This window comes from Acipenser ruthenus, unplaced genomic scaffold (assembly GCF_902713425.1).
Source record: "Acipenser ruthenus unplaced genomic scaffold, fAciRut3.2 maternal haplotype, whole genome shotgun sequence".
In the NCBI taxonomy this organism is placed as follows: domain Eukaryota; kingdom Metazoa; phylum Chordata; class Actinopteri; order Acipenseriformes; family Acipenseridae; genus Acipenser; species Acipenser ruthenus.
In genome coordinates this window covers 86,406-109,608 of record NW_026707759.1, presented here as the reverse complement: position 1 = coordinate 109,608, position 23,203 = coordinate 86,406, and the positions used below count along the sequence as shown (strand labels likewise).

General features: G+C 45.4%; 1 protein-coding gene across 1 annotated transcript in view; it reads right to left on the bottom strand.

Moving 5' to 3' along the window:
* LOC131728246 (butyrophilin subfamily 3 member A1-like) overlaps positions 1–23,203 on the bottom strand; it is a 55,157-nt gene that overhangs the window by 21,046 nt on the left and 10,908 nt on the right. The window contains exons 2-9 of the mRNA XM_059019341.1: positions 17,988–18,064; positions 17,441–17,788; positions 14,412–14,693; positions 13,270–13,377; positions 5,618–5,644; positions 1,330–1,359; positions 1,161–1,187; positions 151–735 (exon numbers count right to left, since the gene is read on the bottom strand). Coding sequence (XP_058875324.1) covers positions 151–735; positions 1,161–1,187; positions 1,330–1,359; positions 5,618–5,644; positions 13,270–13,377; positions 14,412–14,693; positions 17,441–17,788; positions 17,988–18,060 — 1,480 coding nt within the window. The 5' untranslated portion in view covers positions 18,061–18,064. The remainder of the gene's footprint in view (positions 1–150; positions 736–1,160; positions 1,188–1,329; positions 1,360–5,617; positions 5,645–13,269; positions 13,378–14,411; positions 14,694–17,440; positions 17,789–17,987; positions 18,065–23,203) is intronic.

Here is a 23,203-nt window from a genome sequence, read left to right as displayed (position 1 = left end):
TTATTATGAAAAGCAATGGTTAGCTGTGTGTTTGTTGAAAACACTAAAGGGTGTTTGTAACTCTTCAAACCAGATAGGAGTTATAGAAATGAATAATAAATCAACAAGCAAATCAGCCTCTAGCAAACATGTAGTAAAGTGAACCAGTACCTGATGCAGCAAGGATCCTTTCCCAGACTAGAAGAAAGAAAGAGCTGTCATTCATCTTCCCCGGGGACACCAGGGCAAGGTCTTTGTATTCCAACGACCAGAAGAATGGATAGAGTTTCTCATTGGGATTGAACTCCATGTCAGTGAAAGTGTAGATGTGAGATCTGGTCTCCACATTGTAAAAGGAGAGCCGCTCTTCCTCATAATCCAGATACACCCCCAGCTTCTGGGGCTTCAGGCTCAGGGGGAGGGGGGTCTGGGGGTCAGTGAGAGCAATGAACTCATCTTTATCTTCATCTCCATCCCACCCCACAGTCCAGTAACCCTGCTGGGGGGTCATGCTGAACTTCCCCTTCCTCGGTGCAGACTCTCTGCTGACTCCTAATCTCCAGAATGTATTCTCTCCCACCCCCAGCTCCCAGTAGTGTCTCCCTGAGGTGAAGCCCTCCCTGCCCTGCACACAGGGCCTGTAATCAAATCTCTGGGGATTGTTATGATCCTGCCTTTTCCTTCTCACGTGTTTCTCATCCACAGGCAGGGTGAGCTGGGGGTGTGCTGTATCGAGGTCCAGAGTCAAACTGTCAACTGGGAAGAAGAGAGGAGACAATAATAATAATAATAATAATGATGATAATAATAAAGTGAGTGTTTATAGTGTGTTCTCTGTATCAATTATATAGCCAGAGGTAGAAAAAAAAACAAAGTGGCAGCAAAGGGTTAATTTTTACTGGACTCCAGCAAAGAAACTCAAAGAATACAGCTGTTTACCAAAAATGAAGACAGTTTATTCAAAGTGTTGTGTCTCTATACAGTAGAAATCTCATGACTCAGTGTGGCATTCATATGAGGTCAATGCCATGGTCACCAGCACCTTTAGCATGCAGGGTTTACATGAACCTGCTAACATGAAGTCACTTTTTATTATAGATGTAAACACAGTGAGTGAGACGGGGCTCCTCGCTGTTCTTTTACCCTCCACTGTGAAAGGAATCCATTGAAGAGACACATACCTGCTGAGCTGAGGATCCACTTCCATTCTAGAACACAGAAATAAAGAGAGCATTATTTTACAATCACTCCTCCTGTACTTTCTACAGTTCAGAAGATGTGTAGCACACACTAACCGGCAGGGCTGTGCTGGGGTGAGTCAGGCTGTGGATTTACACACACTCTACATACCTGATTTAAGGACCTCTCGCTTCACAGACTCTGTGAAAAGAAGAGAGCTGGATTACATTCTGCACACTGAGGTGTAAAATCTATTGCACACTATTGTGAAGAGCTGCATGTAAATACAGTAGGGTTGCCAGGGGTGACAGAAAACAGAGAAATGAACTCCTCTGTCAGCTTGGCTTGTTCTGACAGCCCCCACCTCCCCGATAGCCAGCACACATCTCTCCAGAGAAATTAACTCCTCTGTCAGCTGGGCTTGTTCTGACAGCCCCCACCTCCCCGATAGCCAGCACACATCTCTCCAGAGAAATGAACTCCTCTGTCAGCTTGGCTTGTTTTGACAGACCCCCACCTCCCAGATAGCCAGCACACATCTCTCCAGAGAAATGAACTCCTCTGTCAAAGCCCTATGGAGTTCAGTGATATCCTCCTCCAGCTCTCTCATCGCCTTGCTAGTGCTCTTTGTAGCATTCATAGTGTACTGTTGACAAAACAGTCGGGTCTGAACTTCACTCACGTCCGCCATTGCCTTATTGATAAAAAAGCCCCTTTCTGCCTTTCATTGTTCATAAAAGAAGTCTTTTAAAAGTTTAGTATAAAATGCCAACAGGAAGAATAAACACATTCAGTAGGGATAATCACATTCAAACTGACCAAACTATGATCAGATAGACCTGTGGGATGAATAAATAGTACATTTAGAAAAATAATTTAAATGATGCTTCAACACATCAAATGTATCTAGTCGAGCTAAACATATATTCCCATGGCTCCCCTTAGCCCAGGTATAGTGCTCAACATCAGGATTCATTACTCTCCACACATCCTCCATATCATGCACTGTTAAAACACTAACCAGCTCCTTAACTGACCTGGGGTGAGGCTCTGGGCTATTTCTGTCTAGCTTGTCGTCAACTGTACAATTAAAATCACCAGCTAATAAAACCACTTCTTCAGTCTGACTCTGGGCTATAACTCCATTGAGAGTTTGAAAAAACAGCACCCTCTCTCTCCCATCGTTTGGTGAATAAATATTAACAAATACTAAATTTCTACCCTCTACAGATACTTGCACTTTCAACAAGCACCCCTTAATGACCTCACTTACATTGATAGAGTCATACTTAAACCCCTTCGCAAATAACACGGCAACTCCAGCACTGAAATTCATTCCATGACTAAAAATAACCTCCCCTTCCCAATCCCGAATCCTCTCACATTTATTATTCTCATCTGTATGGATCTCTTGGAGCATGGCAACATTAACTTACTTTTGGTTTAAATATTCAAACAGAGCTGCTCTCTTTGCACAATCTCTACCTCCACTTATATTTAAAGTTCCTATATTAAGAGTCTGCACTGTAGGGTTGAAAAGAGATGCACTGGAAAGTACAAACAATAGTAAAAACGTACAAAAGAAAAGATGCTTGTGTAGACTTATACATCATTCCTGTTTAGAGAGGCACGAACTTTGCTTATTACATTTTTTAATTGATCTCTTTCTCTTTGCTCCATGCCCAATACAGCTGCATTACATCTAATTTGCTGCGCAGAATTTAAGAACAATTGTAAATCAGGGCAGTGCTCAAAAACTTGAATCCCTCTTTTACCTTTAACGGAGCTTTAAAATACCCGAATGCTTTCAGCACTATACCCCCCTCTCGCTTCCTGACTAGCCGACAGATCAGAGCTAAATGAGGAGTCAGTATCACTGCCCCCGTCTTTGCTAAAATCACCACCACTGACCTCTGTGCTGTGTGTTTGAGCGCAGTCCATTCTCACAGACAGCTCACTCTCTGATTCATCAGCCCGAATGACCCCAGCCTCAGAAATAAGGCTGCGTTTCGCTGTAATACTGTGTCTGTTTTTAGCCTTTCTTTTCCCTTTGGAGAGTTTAAACTCTCCCGCTTCTGTCTCTTTCTCAAACACTAAAACCGCAGCCTCATTCTGTTCTGTGATTCCCTCAATCTGTTCTCTCCCCTCACTACCCTGTCCCTCACCTGACAACCCCACTTCAGGTATCTCTCCAGCCCCGGTCACAATCACAGCTTCTCCCGTCCTCCTGTCTATTTCAGATGGTTCCTGCAACTCACTTTCACCTTCTACCACACCAGACTCAACCAAACCAGGTTGGAGCTCTTCAGTCTCTCGCTCCGCTCTTCTATCTACAGCGCTGTGAGTCCATCACCCTGGCTCCCCAGGGGCTTCTTCCCTCTCGCTTTCAGTTTCTCCTACAGTCCTCTTGCAGGTCTTCACAATATGCCCTTAATGGCCACATTTAAAACATTTCATTGTTTCAGAAGAAGCAAAAACGATGTATTCGCTAACATCCACCCGAAACCTGAAAGCTACATTTAGCTCTCCATTCAGGTCTTTCAGAAGCATATATAACTGTCTTCTGAAAGAAACTACATACTTTAACTCAGGGGATTTACAACCCAGAGAAATCATTGTAATGCTTGACATTATTTTTCCATGACAGCTTAGCTCTGTCACTATTAGTTAGTTTTTCAGAAAAGGAGGAATATTAGAAATTGTTATTTTCCTAGCAGGAGCCGCAAGAGGCAGAACAGACACTAACACTCCGTCAATAACCAAACCTTGCTGAACAATTTCCAAAACTATTGTTTCATTACTCAGGAACACGACAACAAACTTGTTCATACGTGAAGCCGACTTGATATTCTCACACCGGATTACTTTTCCAAGTTCCACCACACATTTCTCAACAGGGACAGACACATTCACTACAATTTGTATACCATTTCTCTGTGTAATATTTTCAGAATTGGGACTTGAACCCCTAGCGAACCCCCCCCCCCCCCCCCCGACTTTGGCCATCACAGCCGTTAATTTATAAAAGACCCAACTATGAATCAGTTTCTTTTTACAAAACCATGACATAAGAAATAAAGGATGAAAAGTGAAAAAGAAAAAAAAAAGCAGAGAACCACTCACTCACTCTGAGCTCCGCACTCTGCACACACAGAGGAGAACCCCTCACTCACTCTGAGCTCCGCACTCTGCACACGCAGAGGAGAACCCCTCACTCACTCTGAGCTCCACACTCTGCACACGCAGAGGAGAACCCCTCATTCACTCTGAGCACCGCACTCTGCACACGCAGAGGAGAACCCCTCACTCACTCTGAGCTCCGCACTCTGCACACAGAGGAGAACCCCTCACTCACTCTGAGCTCCGCACTCTGCACACGCAGAGGAGAACCCCTCATTCACTCTGAGCTCCGCACTCTGCACACACAGAGGAGAACCTCTCACTCACTCTGAGCTCCGCACTCTGCACACGCAGAGGAGAACCCCTCATTCACTCTGAGCACCGCACTCTGCACACGCAGAGGAGAACCCCTCACTCACTCTGAGCTCCGCACTCTGCACACACAGAGGAGAACCCCTCACTCACTCTGAGCTCCGCACTCTGCACACGCAGAGGAGAACCCCTCACTCACTCTGAGCACCGCACTCTGCACACGCAGAGGAGAACCCCTCACTCACTCTGAGCTCCACACTCTGCACACACAGAGGAGAACCCCTCACTCACTCTGAGCTCCGCACTCTGCACACGCAGAGAAGAACCCCTCACTCACTCTGAGCTCCGCACTCTGCACACGCAGAGGAGAACCCCTCACTCACTCTGAGCTCCGCACTCTGCACACACAGAGGAGAACCCCTCACTCACTCTGAGCTCCGCACTCTGCACACGCAGAGGAGAACCCCTCACTCACTCTGAGCTCCGCACTCTGCACACGCAGAGAACCCCTCACTCACTCTGAGCTCCGCACTCTGCACACGCAGAGGAGAACCCCTCACTCACTCTGAGCTCCGCACTCTGCACACGCAGAGAACCCCTCACTCACTCTGAGCTCCGCACTCTGCACACGCAGAGGAGAACCCCTCACTCACTCTGAGCTCCGCACTCTGCACACACAGAGGAGAACCCCTCACTCACTCTGAGCTCCGCACTCTGCACACGCAGAGGAGAACCCCTCACTCACTCTGAGCTCCGCACTCTGCACACGCAGAGGAGAACCCCTCACTCACTCTGAGCACCGCACTCTGCACACGCAGAGGAGAACCCCTCACTCACTCTGAGCTCCGCACTCTGCACACACAGAGGAGAACCCCTCACTCACTCTGCACACGCACTGCAAGCACTCCCGACAGACACAGCGACAGACAGACAGCACGAGTAGATAGATAGATAGATACATATATAGATAGATAGACAGAAACATTTACAGTAATTCTACAAATAAAGTTATGAAAACAGTTCTTACCAAGTTCCTCACGAAGGTGCTGAGCAGCTAAAAAAAATGAATCACACAGAACAGTGTGTGGTTATTTCAGATCCAGTACAGATTAAAATGAATCAGACAGAACAGTGTCTGGTTATTTCAGCTCCAGTACAGATTAAATTGCGTATGAAAAACCATTTAAATGAACAGGATGTCCATGTGAAAATGAATCTGCTATCTGTGAAGTATATGAAACATACAAACTAAAATTGTTACAATTTTCAACATCCCTCCATAAGAAAATATTTATATTCCTAAGCCTTTGTGTCCAAAAAAAAAAAAAAAAAAATTTAAATTTGAATAGATTAATTGATTTAACCAGGAGATTTAATTTATTAATTTATTTAATCAGGTCTCATTTACAAGAGGGTCCTGGAAATAATAAAATAACAATTGCAATGTATAAAAACAATTATATTTATTATTATTTACTTATTATTTATAATGATTTCTAGTGAGCTGGATTTCCGGTCCAGGGATGTCTTTATTTATGGGTGTAGTTGTTTAAGATACTGCTGCAGAAACCTGGAATGGGTTTTCAGCATCTCTTCATTAAGTGCTTTACTTACCCATAGGCTCAAGCGCTCTCTCCATGGCTAGAAGAAAAACAGAACAGTCCATATTATTGTAAACCTGTTTGACATGTTTAAAATGCACAGAGCTATATGAAATGCCTCATGATAATGATAAAGTTTGTAGCAATTCCCATGCTACATAATGTGGGTGTAAGTCTCACCCACCTGTCCCTTTAATTAGGGTCAGTAGCCTGGCCAGGTCAAAACTTCATTTCCCATAGTTCCTTGCAACCACCCTCTATTCATCCTCTCTCCCCATTGGCTCATTCAGATTTCCACCCCTCCAATCTCAGAGCTCCTTAGTAGCCAGCAGTTGTATTAAAGCTGGCTAATCAGGCCTGAGAGAGACTCCCTTTCTCAGAGGAATCCATTAAACTACAGCATTTTCTTTACTTAAAATTCAGTGAATCCATTAACATCCTTAGATAATTCCAGTGCATCCGTTCATTTTCTTTTGTCACTGCGCTTTGTCTAAACTGCTCTTTTTGTTTTCACTGTTACTTGTTTAAGTTTAGCTGTTTTTCTAGGTCTGTTTAGTGTTTGTTGTTTTATGTGTGACAGCCTCCATTTTTTCCTGATCCTCCTGATTTTTTCCAAACAACTGTTCACCATTCAACTCAACACTACTGGACAGTCTCAACAATTTCAACGTACTCAATGTTTTCAACTTTCTACAATCACCATCATTTCGGGACACTTTGCTGGACTGCCTTATTTGTGGGTGAGATCATTTCTTTTTTGTTTGGATTTTTTCTACTTTAATTTGATACTTTGTTTCCTGTATTTTTTTGTTATTTTGTTACTTTGTATGGATTTCAATTACCCTGCTATTTCTGGACTTGTTGGGCCTACCTGTCATTTTCCCACCATTGCCATAGAGACTGTTAAATGTAATTGTTTCCACAAGTCACTGTTTTTCGTCTGTATCTATTTATTTATCCTTGGTCTTTATCTGTGTGTGTTGTGTTTGTGAGTGTGGGTTTATTGGAGACCCTCCGGACACCATTCATTTTCTACTTTGTGAATCTGTTTAGCCTTCTGTTTGTCCCTACATCTGTACCATCTTATTTCTTACCTGTTACCTGCAATTATTTGAATTACTTTCTTATCATTATTAATTTCATTCATTTGTTCATTTTTTCATTTGTTGACATTATTGTTCACAATAATAAACCGATTGTTCGTGAAATTGACACCTCTGACGTCCCTGCTTTTGCTGTCTGTCACTCTTGCTGACTTATTTAGCTATAGGAATAGGGCCAGTAGTATCTCCTTAGGGAGGACAGTGCAACTGCTTCTCAGTTGTGCAGAGTGATCGTTACAGAATTGGTGGCCCGTACGGGGACCCTTTGTGTCATTAAATTCAAATCTAAATTTATCAGTTTAAATTGTTGGGAACTTAATGTCAGAAATGGAAGATCAGACCTTGACTTCGCTAAACTTCTCTGAGATTGGAGATAGACCCCATGTGACTATCAGAGAGCCTATCACAGAGAGAACCACCCGCATTAGTGACCTGTACATTTCACAGGAAGGGGCAGATCTTTCTGGAGGCGATGATGATGAAGGGAACCTTACTGACAGCGTTGCGATAGGGCAATTGACTGAGCACTGTTCCCATCTCACTGACCGTGTTGAGCAACTGGAAACACAGCTGTCTGAGTTACAGGAGAGCAGCATTAATCGTGAACAGGTCCTGCGAGGTTACATCGAAGGACGCTTCGCAGATATGGAGAATCGAAGGCAAGAGGCCCTTGACGAAATGGATCTGGAAGTGGTGAAGTGCCTGAAACGCCGCGATGTGCTGTGGGGAGAAGAGATTAAGAAACTCTTCAAAAAGACCAGCACCCCTCGTCTACCACTTTCTTTGCCGTCTCTCTCCTCTAGAAAGCGGTCTGCACCACAACAATTCTCCTTTGATGGTGGGTCTGCTGATTACCATGGCTCCAGAACTGAAGGAAGTCTTTCCCAAGCAAAGCTGCCCATTAAAATCAACTTCCCAGAGTTTGGCGGGGAGGCCAGCAGCGATGCCATTGACTTCCTGGACAAATGTGATGAATTCCTAGCGCTACGACCCATGACACCCTATGAGATCATGGCAACCATGTCCAGTGTGCTGAAAGGCTCAGCAAAGAGCTGGTGGGTCGCGGAGCGCAAGGGAATCCACTCCTGGGAACAGTTCAAGACTGTCTTCCGTCAAGCCTTTCTGCCGTCTGACTACCAGACCGAAGTGGAAGACCGACTCTGCTCCAGAGTCCAGCTGCCTGATGAGCGAATCCTTGACTTCGCCTATGACTATCGTGCCCTATGTCTGCGCTGGAAGCCAGACTTGGAGGAGTCTGAAGTGGTTCGACGGATTCTCAACAGCTGTAATCCCAAAATGGCAAGCTGTCTGAGGGGAACGGTGAAGACAGTGGCAGAACTGGTGCGCATCGGGACCCAGGTGGAGAGAGACAACGCTGCTCAGCGGGAATACTGGGTCAAGGCAAAATCCAGCAAAGCCGTTCAGGACAATAGGAGCCAGAAAGGAGCTATGAAGAAGCCGGCAGAGGTCAGCATGGTGAGAAGCCAGAAGAAGAAAAATATAGTTCCTGCTGCAAGCCTGACTCTGCTGATCGTGGATGTGGGCGTTCGAGGGATCCAAGGGCCTGCAGTCCTGGACACTGGGAGCACCTTCACTCTAATGAGAGAGAGTCTCTGGAGGATGATTGCTCATCCAGGGGAAGAGCTGGAGTCTGCACAGGACCAGTATTTCATGCTGGCAGATGGACAGTCACACCAGGCCAAAGGTCAAGTTCGCCTCACTTACCTTCTCCACGGAGAGATCTGGTTTCTAGGCACATATATCCTACAGGATCATCACCTGACGTTTCCCCTTGTTCTAGGCTTGGATTTCTTGGAGAAAACTCATACCCAGATTGACATTGTCAATAGGCAGTATGGTGTCAAACATCAGAAGGATTTCTCCTACCATCCTTTTTTGCCACGGTATGAGGGGGAAGCTTCCTGGGACAGGTCCTTATCGAGTGTCAGCCTCTACTTCCATACATCTTGCCAGCCACCTACCACCTCTGATCCAAAGCCATGCCAACCGGCGAAGGTGACCATGACCATCACTTCAGCTGAACCATCTCCTGTCGAGCAACAACTCCAGAACCTCCAGCAAAAGTGGTCTTCAGTGTGCACTGATAAGTTGGGAATGACAACAGTCACCCGTCACTCCATCTCCACTGAGGATGAAGTCCCTGTTCGGGGTCGACTGTATAGAGCGTCTCCACTGAAGAAGGCTTTAATCAAGGAACACGTCCAAGACATGCTGCTGGACGGAGTTATAGAACCATCTAACTCCCCATGGTCCTCTCCAGTGGTGCTCACAGAGAAGAAAGATGGTGGTTACAGGTTCTGTGTGGACTACAGAAAGCTGAATGCAAAGACTGTCTTTGATGCATATCCCATGCCCCTCATTCATGACATCCTGGAGTCCCTGAGTGGTGCTGCGGTATTCAGTTCCCTTGATCTACGCTCGGGTTACTGGCAAGTGGCGATGGACTCAGGAAGTAGAGCGAAGACTGCGTTTACCACCCCCTTTGGTTTTTATCAATTTAATGTAATGCCATTTGGGTTAAAAAATGCTGCAGCCACTTTTCAACGGCTGATGGAGAGAGTGTTAGGAGACCTCCGAGGGAAGATCTGTTTTGTCTACATAGATGATATCATTGTCTATTCACCAAACTCAGCGCAGCATCTTCAAGACCTCGAAGCTGTCTTCCACAAACTTCATCTGGCCCGTCTTACACTCAATCTCAAAAAATGCCACTTCTTTAAACACACTCTCCATTTCCTTGGTCATGTGGTTTCAGGTGAGGGTGTAGCTGCTGATCCCCACAAGCTCCAAGCCATCCAGGAATATCCCATTCCTACCAACTTGAAGGAGGTTCAACGGTTCCTAGGTTTGGCAGGGTGGTACCACAAGTACATCCCCAGGTTTGCGGATATTGCTGCCCCACTTAACAACTTGAAAAAGAAAGATGTCCCCTGGAAATGGACAGGAGAGTGCCAGAAGAGTTTCAAACTCCTCCAAGAAGCTTTGATCAGTCCTCCAGTCCTCGCTCACCCGGACATCAACAAGACGTTCCGAGTCTTTACTGATGCCAGCGATATAGGACTAGGAGCGGTACTGACTCAGCTAGAAGGAGATGATGAGAAGGTAATAGCCTACGCCTCCAAATTACTGAACACTGCCGAAAAAAACTACTCCACATCTGAAAAGGAGTGTCTCGCTGTCGTGTGGGCAGTAGAAAAATGGCGGCATTATCTGGAGGGGATGGAGTTTGAGGTTGTCGCTGACCACGCTGCACTCTCCTGGGCATTCAATAACCCAAAAACCTCTTCCCGACTGACCCGCTGGACTCTTCGCCTACAACAATTCACTTTTACCGTTATTTACAGGAAAGGTAGTCTGAATCTTGTACCTGATGCACTCTCCAGAGCTCCACTTGTACCACCTTCAACTCCTTCTGCATCAGTGTGTGCTAGCAATGCCCCTGCGAGTAGCATGGATCTTCCCACCACCATGGACCAGATTGCGGCCGCTCAGTCCAAAGACCCAGCTATCTCTGACATCATCAATGACATTGCTTCCAATACTGCCAATGATAACCGCATCTCCTTCATCCAACAGCAGGGACTTGTGTATCGCCGGGTGCTCATTCCTAAACAAGGATTCCGATACCAGCTGGTAATTCCGGAACAGCTGACGGATTCCTTCCTCCACCACTACCATGACAACCCTTTGGGAGGTCACCTGGGCAGGATGAAGACCTTGTTGCGCATGCTGGAGGTTGCATGGTGGCCCTCCATCCGTAAAGATACATGGCGCCACATAAAGGAGTGTCAAACCTGCCAGAAGTACAAACCGTCCAACACAAAACCTGCAGGTCAACTCCAGTCCACTACTGTGAAGGAGCCCGGAGAGATGCTGGGTCTGGACCTAATGGGACCTTTCCCCAGAAGTAAAAAAGGTAACACTTACATCCTGGTCATTGTTGATTACTTCACAAAGTGGGTTGAGCTGTTTCCATTGCGGGACAGTAAGACCACCAAGATTGTGAACATTTTGACGCAGGAAATATTCACTCGATGGGGAACACCGCAACACATTCTTTCAGACCGTGGACCTCAGTTCACGAGCCAGCTACTCGCAGAGGTGTGCAAGACCTGGGGAGTAGTACAAAAACTCACCACCAGCTACCACCCACAGACCAACCTGACAGAACGCGTGAACCGCACCTTAAAGACCATGGTTGCATCTTTTGTCGGGAAAAACCATCAACTGTGGGATCAGTGGCTACCCGAGTTTCGTTTCGCCCTCAACACCGCCAAACATGAAACCACTGGCTTCTCTCCTGCAGTATTAGCGCTCGGAAGGACCATCAGAGGCCCATTGGACCGATTAATCGCTGTTGCTCCTGCTCCATCCACCGATCCCTACCAACTGCTAGATCGCCAGCAGCAGATTGCCGAAGAGGTGAGGGATCACGTTGCCAAAGCTCAGAAACGGCAAGCTCGGAATTACAATGCCCGGAGAGCACACTGTCAGTATGAAGAAGGTGAGTTAGTCTGGATAAGATCTCACCCCTTATCTGATGCCTCCGGAAAGTTTTCCGCAAAACTTGCCCCTAAATGGTTTGGGCCAGCTCTTGTAACCAAGAGACTTGGACCCAACAACTACAAAATCAAGTGGGGGGAGCCAGATTATTTCAAAGAGGATACCGTCAATATTGTTAATTTAAAACGCTACTATGGCGTTCGTCCCTTGCACCTCCAGTGTGGGGGGGGGGGGAATATGTAGCAATTCCCATGCTACATAATGTGGGTGTAAGTCTCACCCACCTGTCCCTTTAATTAGGGTCAGTAGCCTGGCCAGGTCAAAACTTCATTTCCCATAGTTCCTTGCAACCACCCTCTATTCATCCTCTCTCCCCATTGGCTCATTCAGATTTCCACCCCTCCAATCTCAGAGCTCCTTAGTAGCCAGCAGTTGTATTAAAGCTGGCTAATCAGGCCTGAGAGAGACTCCCTTTCTCAGAGGAATCCATTAAACTACAGCATTTTCTTTACTTAAAATTCAGTGAATCCATTAACATCCTTAGATAATTCCAGTGCATCCGTTCATTTTCTTTTGTCACTGCGCTTTGTCTAAACTGCTCTTTTTGTTTTCACTGTTACTTGTTTAAGTTTAGCTGTTTTTCTAGGTCTGTTTAGTGTTTGTTGTTTTATGTGTGACAGCCTCCATTTTTTCCTGATCCTCCTGATTTTTTCCAAACAACTGTTCACCATTCAACTCAACACTACTGGACAGTCTCAACAATTTCAACGTACTCAATGTTTTCAACTTTCTACAATCACCATCATTTCGGGACACTTTGCTGGACTGCCTTATTTGTGGGTGAGATCATTTCTTTTTTGTTTGGATTTTTTCTACTTTAATTTGATACTTTGTTTCCTGTATTTTTTTGTTATTTTGTTACTTTGTATGGATTTCAATTACCCTGCTATTTCTGGACTTGTTGGGCCTACCTGTCATTTTCCCACCATTGCCATAGAGACTGTTAAATGTAATTGTTTCCACAAGTCACTGTTTTTCGTCTGTATCTATTTATTTATCCTTGGTCTTTATCTGTGTGTGTTGTGTTTGTGAGTGTGGGTTTATTGGAGACCCTCCGGACACCATTCATTTTCTACTTTGTGAATCTGTTTAGCCTTCTGTTTGTCCCTACATCTGTACCATCTTATTTCTTACCTGTTACCTGCAATTATTTGAATTACTTTCTTATCATTATTAATTTCATTCATTTGTTCATTTTTTCATTTGTTGACATTATTGTTCACAATAATAAACCGATTGTTCGTGAAATTGACACCTCTGACGTCCCTGCTTTTGCTGTCTGTCACTCTTGCTGACTTATTTAGCTATAGGAATAGGGCCAGTAGTATCTCCTTAGGGAGGACAGTGCAACTGCTTCTCAGTTGTGCAGAGTGATCGTTACAAGTTCATACCATCCATTCTTCTCCATTGGAACACCAGCAGAGGAATGGCTCCAATACTGAGAGCTAAAGTCAAGAAGAAAGCCACCATCCATCCAGAGACTCCTGGGAAAAAATCACCTGGAAAACAACACAGCAGCTCAACACACTGGAACACACACACCCCTCCCAACACTGAGCCACACCCCTCATAGTGAGCATTCCACACACCCCTCCCAACACTGAACCACACCCCTCATAGTGAGCATTCCACACACCCCTCCCAACACTGAGACACACCCCCTCATGTGAGCATTCCACACACCCCTCCCAACACTGACCACACCCCCTCATAGTGAGCATTCCACACACCCCTCCCAACACTGAACCACACCCCTCATAGTGAGCATTCCACACACCCCTCCCAACACTGAGACACACCCCCTCATGTGAGCATTCCACACACCCCTCCCAACACTGACCACACCCCCTCATAGTGAGCATTCCACACACCCCTCCCAACACTGACCACACCCCTCATAGTGAGCATTCCACACACCCCTCCCAACACTGACCACACCCCCTCATAGTGATCATTCCCCCCCCCTCCCAACACTGAGCCACACCCCTCATAGTGATCATTCCACACACCCCTCCCAACACCCCAGGGAGTCAAACTGGAGGACTACCCATACCTCCCCCCCATCACCAAATGTGTTTGATTCAGATATTGACTGGTCCACTAGTTCATGTGTTTGATTCAGATATTGACTGGTCCACTAGTTCATGTGTTTGATTCAGATATTGACTGGTCCACTAGTTCATGTGTTTGATTCAGATATTGACTGGTCCACTAGTTCTTGTGTTTGATTCAGATATTGACTGGTCCACTAGTTCATGTGTTTGATTCAGATATTGACTGGCCCACTAGTTCATGTGTTTGATTCAGATATTGACTGGCCCACTAGTTCATGTGTTTGATTCAGATATTGACTGGCCCACTAGTTCATGTGTTTGATTCAGATATTGACTGGTCTACTAGTTCATGTGTTTGATTCAGATATTGACTGGTCCACTAGTTCATGTGTTTGATTCAGATATTGATGTCCCATCATGATGACTGTAATCTATGGTCAGTGTCAGTCAGGCTCAATCCACAAACATGTGATACTCACTGGATATGTGGAGTTTGGAATCCCAGTCTGGTTTGGGTATTTTACTTCTAACCAGACATGAGAACACGTTGGACTTCTCTTTGATTTTGATGTAGCTGCTGACACTGAGGAACCCCTGACTGTCACTCAGTACTGTTGGGCTGGACAGTGATGTCACATTGTTTCCATCCCTGTCTCTCCAGATCACTTCAGGTTCAGGGCTCCACCCCTCTGATCTGCACACCAGCCGGGTCTGCTCTCCTTGTGTAGAGTCCATAGAGATTGAGGGCTGGGTCCCCAGAGCTGTCAGGGAATAGAGACAGTGAGACACACACAGATAGACTGTCAGGGAATAGAGACAGTGAGACACACACAGATAGACACAGCAGCCAGGTCTGTTCTCTTTGTGTGATATGTCTTTATTATAGACTGAACTACTGTGTCAGTGCTGACATATCCAGTCCTGTGAGGATCCCAGCTCCCCTGTATTATATTATGAGTTACTGTGTCAGTGCTGACATATCCAGTCCTGCGAGGATCCCAGCTCCCCTGTATTATATTATGAGTTACTGTGTCAGTGCTGACATATCCAGTCCTGCGAGGATCCCAGCTCCCCTGTATTATATTATGAGTTACTGTGTCAGTGCTGACATATCCAGTCCTGTGAGGATCCCAGCTCCCCTGTATTATATTATGAGTTACTGTGTCAGTGCTGACATATCCAGTCCTGTGAGGATCCCAGCTCCCCTGTATTATATTATGCCCTGTGAAGGGGCTCTAGGGGAGGCGGTCGTATGTACTGTATGCACGTCACACTTCACAGATTGCTCTACATATCCAGAGAACTGCTCAATCGATTGTCGTGAAACTTTGTATTAACATTATTAAGTGAAGGTTATTGAGAATATCAGATTGTGAGGGTGTAGGGAAAGTGTGTATTTCTGTTCAGCATTCTGTCTGCATGTGTGACAGAGACAGAAGGTATTTGAGCTGTAAATCTCCCTCCCCACCAGAAAGGGCGCTGTGTAAGGTTGATGTAAGCTTCCTCCTAGATGGGCTGACTCGACGGTAGATTGAAACCAGAATTTGGCCTTCTTGGAGGAAGTGTGTAGCGGCACGTACACTGAACGACTCTACTGTGATCATAAACTCCATTGCGATCAGCTGCGAGGCAGACAGTGATTGGATAAACCATGGCGCCGGGCTGATCGCGGGGAGGAGTTTTGGTACAAAGGGGACGCAGCTACGTGAGTACGGCCCCTCATGCTGAACATGATTGCTAATCTGGAGCACTGTTTGTTTTGTTTTGTGTTTCTGTGTTACAGCCGAGTAAGAGCAGCCAACCCACACTGCACTGCACAGCACAGCACCACCACCCACACTGCAGAGCAGAGCACCACCACCCACACTGTACAGCAGAGCACCGCCACCCACACTGCACAGCACAGCACCACCACCCACACTGCACATCAGAGCACCACCACCCACACTGCACAGCACCACCACCCACTGTACAGCACCACCACCACCACCCACACTGCACAGCACAGCACCACCACCCACACTGCAGAGCACAGCACAGTACCACCACCCACACTGCACAGCACAGCACCACCACCCACACTGCAGAGCACCACCACCCACACTGCACAGCACAGCACAACCACCCACACTGCACAGCACAGCACCATCACCCACACTGCACAGTACAGCCAGCACCACCACCTACACTGCACAGCACCACCACCCACACTGGACAGCACAGCCAGCACCACCACCTACACTGCACAGCACCACCACCAACACTGCATAGCAGAGCACCACCACCCACACTGCACAGCACAGCACCACCACCCACACTGCACAACACAGCACCACCACCCACACTGCACAGCACCACCACCCACACTGCACAGCACCGCCACCCACACTGCACAGCACCACCACCCACTCTGCACAGCACCACCACCAACACTGCATAGCAGAGCACCACCACCCACACTGCACAGCACAGCACCACCACCCACACTGGACAGCACAGCCAGCACCACCACCTACACTGCACAGCACCACCACCAACACTGCATAGCAGAGCACCACCACCCACACTGCACAGCACAGCACCACCACCCACACTGCACAGCACAGCACCACCACCCACACTGCACAGCACAGCACCACCACCCACACTGCACAGCACCACCACCCACACTGCACAGCACCGCCACCCACACTGCACAGCACCACCACCCACTCTGCACAGCACCACCACCCACACTGCACAGCAGAGCACCACCACCCACACTGCACAGCACAGCACCACCACCCACACTGCACAGCACAGCACCACCACCCACACTGCACAGCACAGCACCGCCAGCCACACTGCACAGCACCACCACCCACACTGCACAGCACCACCACCCACTGTACAGCACCACCACCACCACCCACACTGCACTGCACCACCACCACCCACACTGCACAGCACAGTACCACCACCCACACTGCACGGCACAGTACCACCACCCACACTGCATGGCACAGTACCACCACCCACACTGCATGGCACAGCACCACCACCCACACTGCATGGCACAGCACCACCACCCACACTGCATGGCACAGCACCACCAGCCACACTGCACTGCACAGCACCACCATCCCCCCTGTCTGAAGAGCACATTGACGTGCAATGATAAATAACTGTTGTTTGTTTTGTTGGAGACTGAATTCACGCCGCATACACCCCAATACCAATGATGGTAGAGGGGCGGCTTTATTATTGACTTTTGAGAAATAAATACGGACGTTTTTTCATTATTCACGCACCACTCCCATCCTGACAGCATGTCACACTGCCATGTTTGTAACGTGGTAATTCATATTCTATACTGTTCTGTACATACTCTTGTATAGGTCATGATCATCATTCAGAATACTGCTTGTCTACATTTTTTTATTTTACAGTCATGGTGAGTTTTGTAATGGAGATAGGAGCTGGTAATACATTAGTAGTGGGTTCAACTTGTGTATCAAACATTACTGACCTGTGACTATCACTTCAGTCTGTCCTTCTTCATACCAACTTCCACCATCAGCATAGCAGGTATAGACGCCGCTATCAGAGGGCCGGATGTTTCTCAGTTGCAATGAGATATTGCCTGTCTGCAGTGCAGAGGGAGGGAGAGCAGTGCGGTCCCGGTAGTCACTGTCCTGTATGTTGAGCTGATCCCTTTGGTTCAGATATAAATGAACAGGCCTGTTGAATCTGTCCCTGAACCACCTCACTTCCATGTCCACAGCACTGACTCTGGGTGAAATGTGACAGGGCAGGATGACATCATCACCAGGCTCAGCAATGACAGGCTGATCAGAGCCAACAACAGTCCATCGTCCTGAGAAAGAAAGGGCAAGGTAAAGCAATTGCAAACAAATAGGCCATTTCTCAAAACAGGGCTCTAGTATTAGAAATAGTTGAGAGCTATTAGCTAAGTTCTGTGAGTCCATACATCGATGCAGGCAGCTATATACAGGACCCTGGAAATAAGAGGGAGCATCTCAATGGATCAGTTTAATTTCTACAGTCCCTCTCACCTCTCTGTGTAGAAACAGCTGGTAGCAAACTCAAGACAATGAGACAGGTCCTCCCCAGGAATCCCATCTTCATTTCACTGGAAAACAACAATGATAAAGATCTCTTAGTTAAAGCTGTGTGACACAAACAAATTATTAATATCAGGGATCACATTCATCAGGATGGCTCTTATTTGAATGTTCAGCTGCCTTCAAAACTGCTTTGGTTAAGCTTTTAGTCAAAAAATCCAACTTGGATTGTAATTTTAGACCAGCTTTTAACTTGCCATTCTTAGCTAAGGTTCTTGAGAGAAGGTAGTAGTCAATCAACTACGATTTCTGGATTGTAGCAATGTTCTTGAGAAGGTAGTAGCTGATCCACTCAACATATTTCTGGATTGTAGCAATGTTCTTGAAGTTCAGTCAGGATTTTGATCTGCTCACAGTACAGAGGCTGTCCTTGTCAGAGTGGTGAATGACTTACTGATGAGAGCAGACTCTAACTCTATATCCATTGTGGTTCTGTTACACCTCAGTGATACTGTGGATCAGGACATTTTAATTGAGCATCTTAAAAGCTGGGCTGGCCTGACTGGAACTGTTCTAAACTGGTTTAAGTCGTATCTAACAGAGTACTCTGTTTCTTTAGGGAAGTCTGCATCAGGATTATCTGCTATTACTTGTGGTGTCCTCCAGGGCTCTATTCTTGGTCCTGTATTATTTTCTTTGTAATATATGGATAGACCTAAATAATACTATTGTGCATCACACACAGACATTGTTGTAATGCCCCTGAATGGAAAGTGATAATACGGCATTGCAAGGTGATGATAATACTATCGTTAGGCTCTACACAATGGCATGATTATTGCCACAATCCTTAGCGAACTGTTTTTTTGCAAGTACTTCCTGCTCCCAGAACTGCCTCCTGTTGTCTGCACCTCCCTGCTCCTGACTGATAAATGCAACTCTCCCACAAAATAAAAAAAGACACATTTTTCAGATTCGAATCCTTATATTAAAAAAAATAATGTCTGGTTAAGTGTGTGTTACCAGAGTAAAAAGAATAATGTCTGGTTCAGTGTGTGTTACCAGAGTAAAAAGAAGAATGTCTGGTTCAGTGTGTGTTACCAGAGTAAAAAGAAGAATGTCGGGTTCAGTGTGTATTAGTGTAACGGTGCTACTTTGATTATGTATTGGTTCCTAGGCAACTAGGTGTCTTTATGTTTTGTTACAAGTGCTTTGTTTTATGTGTCGTGTTTCTTTTCTAATTGATTGATTAGTGATTTATAGGATAATTTTATTTGCTTATATAAACTGCATCTTTGTATGAGACAGGGCGAGAGAGGAAGGACTGACAGGTGCGGGGGACCTGAGATTCGGTGTGCTGCTGCTGTAGATGAGTGTTCTGGAGACGCGCTGTTTCTGTGTCTGCGGTGTTAGAGTCGTGTGAGTATATTTCAAAAGTAAAGTGTTGGGTAATTCGAGAGCTAGTCTGTTGAATAAAGCTCCGAGACGTGTGGTTAAATCCCGGTCTCATAAATTTTGTTTTGTTAGATTAAAAGTGTTCCAGCGGCAGTTAAAAATCCCCACACCTTTTGGTTTTGTTTACTAACGCTACACCGCTGTGTCCTTCTCCTCTCATCTGGTTTAAATGGGAAGAAATGTCTTTGTCTTAAACATACTTTGCTGGCCAGCAATTAAGAGTGGGGGAGGTATTGTTTCTTTGTTTGTTAAAGCAGGTCAGTCAGTTTCGTGTCTTGTCCTCGGCGCACCGAAAGGTAATTGGTTGTTTTCTTGTTACTTTATTTTTTATTATGCTTGGTGTGTTGTAGACACGGCAGTTAAGTGATTTACATTGTATTAAATTTTTCCTAGTTTTCTGAGTGTATGTGTGTAATGAGTTGTGGTTGTTGTTGATATTTTGATTATTGTTTGGTTTGGGGTTCATCGGTGCAGTTGAGGGCAGTAGCCACCTGATTGACCTGCTAATTAGGTAATGTAATTTTCATTTGTGTTTCGTTTTGTTTAACATTGAAGTCTTGCCAGTCTATTAACAACTAATTAACCCCCAATTTATGTTGTTCCTTATTTTGCTGCTAAACCTGAACTTTGCTGCTAATTGTTTTAAATATAACTAAACTTGTATTTTGTTGAACTGTTCTCATGTAGTTAATCCTGGTATATTGCTGCTAACGTTCCCTAATACTGTTAAACCCTGTGTGTCTTAACAGTCTGGCTTTTGTTGTAGCACCCTTGCTGGGAGGAGCTGTTTCCAATCACCTACCACTCTTAATGAGAAGTGCAATCGCTGCTATATGTTGGTCTAATACCCCATGCTTTTAAATACTGTTGCTAATGGCTGGCTTTATTTGATTTCCCCTCCTCCTTGTTTTTAGTAAAACTTGAATGCATTTTATTGTATAGTTATTAAAACTGATTTATGTCAACCTTATATCATTAATAAAGCTTTGTGAACTTTTATTCTGCCTCTGTCATTCTGATGTCATCCCTGGTCACTTTGCCTCTATTCCAAACCTTTTAAATTAGTTTAGTAGTGGTGGTGTTTGGACTCCCATTGGGTGTCACTGGGTGGCTGCTATATGCATTAGCAGAGTAAAAAAGAATACTGGCTGGTTCAGTGTGTATTAACACAGGTAATACCATCTCGAGCTCCACTGTCCCCAGAACCTCTCGATGGTATTACTCCCTGGTAATACACACTGAACCAGCCAGCATTGTATTACACACTGAACCAGCCAGTATTGTATTACACACTGAACCAGCCAGTATTCTATTACACACTGAACCAGCCAGCATTCTATTACACCCTGAACCAGCCAGCATTCTATTACACACTGAACCAGCCAGTATTCTATTACACCCTGAACTAGCCAGCATTCTATTACACATACACACTGAACCAGCCAGCATTCTATTACACACTGAACCAGCCAGCATTCTATTACACACTGAACCAGCCAGTATTCTATTACACACTGAACCAGCCAGCATTCTATTACACCCTGAACCAGCCAGCATTCTATTACACACTGAACCAGCCAGTATTCTATTACACACTGAACCAGCCAGTATTCTATTACACACTGAACCAGCCAGCATTCTATTACACCCTGAACCAGCCAGCATTCTATTACACACTGAACCAGCCAGTATTCTATTACACCCTGAACTAGCCAGCATTCTATTACACATACACACTGAACCAGCCAGCATTCTATTACACACTGAACCAGCCAGCATTCTATTACACACTGAACCAGCCAGCATTCTATTACACACTGAACCAGCCAGCATTCTATTACACACTGAACCAGCCAGTATTCTATTACACACTGAACCAGCCAGTATTGTATTACACACTGAACCAGCCAGCATTCTATTACACACTGAACCAGCCAGCATTCTATTACACACTGAACCAGCCAGTATTCTATTACACACTAAACCAGCCAGTATTCTATTACACACTGAACCAGCCAGTATTGTATTACACACTGAACCAGCCAGCATTCTATTACACACTGAACCAGCCAGCATTCTATTACACACTGAACCAGCCAGTATTCTATTACACACTAAACCAGCCAGTATTCTATTACACACTGAACCAGCCAGTATTCTATTACACATTGAACCAGCCAGTACTGTATTTATATATGCTTCCACTGGTGAGATCACTGGTAAACACAGTATGAATCTTCACATCTTCACTGTTATGCTGAGGACACACTGCTGTGTATGTGTCTATGAAACCTGGTGACATCGCTGCTATTTCAACCTACTAGTAAGGCTGAACTCAGAAGTTGGATGTCTCAAAATGTCTTGCTATTGAGCTCCAGTTATGTCCAATACATTATCCTCCATCAAGTAAGGGGACAGTACTGGGACATCGGGTTTGTGTTGGTGGAAAAATAGCTTTTATTTGTTTGCATGGAGAATTAGGATGCAATATCACTCTCATTGTTGATTGAACTGATAGTATTATCTGGTACCGGCCCCACAGCCATGAATCTAATTAAGTGTTAATGACAGAGGTGGAGGTTCTTAACTGGCAGATAATGAATGACCTGTGGGGAGGTTCAGGGGGTTCACAGTCAACTCACCCCAAAACGAGGTCGGCCCTTGCACTGTCGAACGCAAGTGAAATCAGAGGCAAGTCAACTGGGATTACAGTGAAATCAGAGGCAAATCAACTGGGATTACAGTGAAATCAGAGGCAAATCAACTGGGATTACAGAGAAATCAGAGGCCAATCAACTGGGATTACAGTGATATCAGAGGCAAATCAACTGGGATTACAGAGAAATCAGAGGCAAATCAACTGGGATTACAGTGATATCAGAGGCCAATCAACTGGGATTACAGTGATATCAGAGGCAAATCAACTGGGATTACAGAGAAATCAGAGGCAAATCAACTGGGATTACAGAGAAATCAGAGGCAAATCAACTGGGATTACAGAGAAATCAGAGGCAAATCAACTGGGATTACAGTGATATCAGAGGCAAATCAACTGGGATTACAGAGAAATCAGAGGCAAATCAACTGGGAGTACAGAGAAATCAGAGGCCAATCAACTGGGATTACAATGAAATCAGAGGCAAGTCAACTGGGGTTACAGTGAAATCAGAGGTTAGTCCGGTCAGACTACTGATGAATAACAATCTCAATCAGAATCATCATTTCACTATAACACTCACAATCAGGAGGCTGTGTGGTCCAGTGGTTAAAGAAAAGGGCTTGTAACCAGGAGGTCCCCAGTTCAAATCCCACCTCAGCTACTGACTCATTGTGTGACCCTGAGCAAGTCACTTAACCTCCTTGTGCTCCGTCTTTCGGGTGAGACGTAGTTGTAAGTGACTCTGCAGCTTATGCTTAGTTCACACACCCTAGTCTCTGTAAGTCGCCTTGGATAAAGGCGTCTGCTAAATAAACAAATAATAATAATAAAGAATCATCATTTCACTAACCTTTACTTTACAAAGACAGCAAGCAAATTAAAAAGAGACACAACAACTGCATCTGTCCTGTGTTCCACTGCATCATTCAAAACTGCTGAAATAATAATAATAATAATAGTTTTGTATAAAATGAAGCCATACACATTTGAATAGCAAAATGTGCGTCCTCCTATCTCGATTCTGGTTTGCTTAGATATTATTTTAAATACAGGAGCTGTATCCATCACGATTCAAATCATTATATAACAGGCG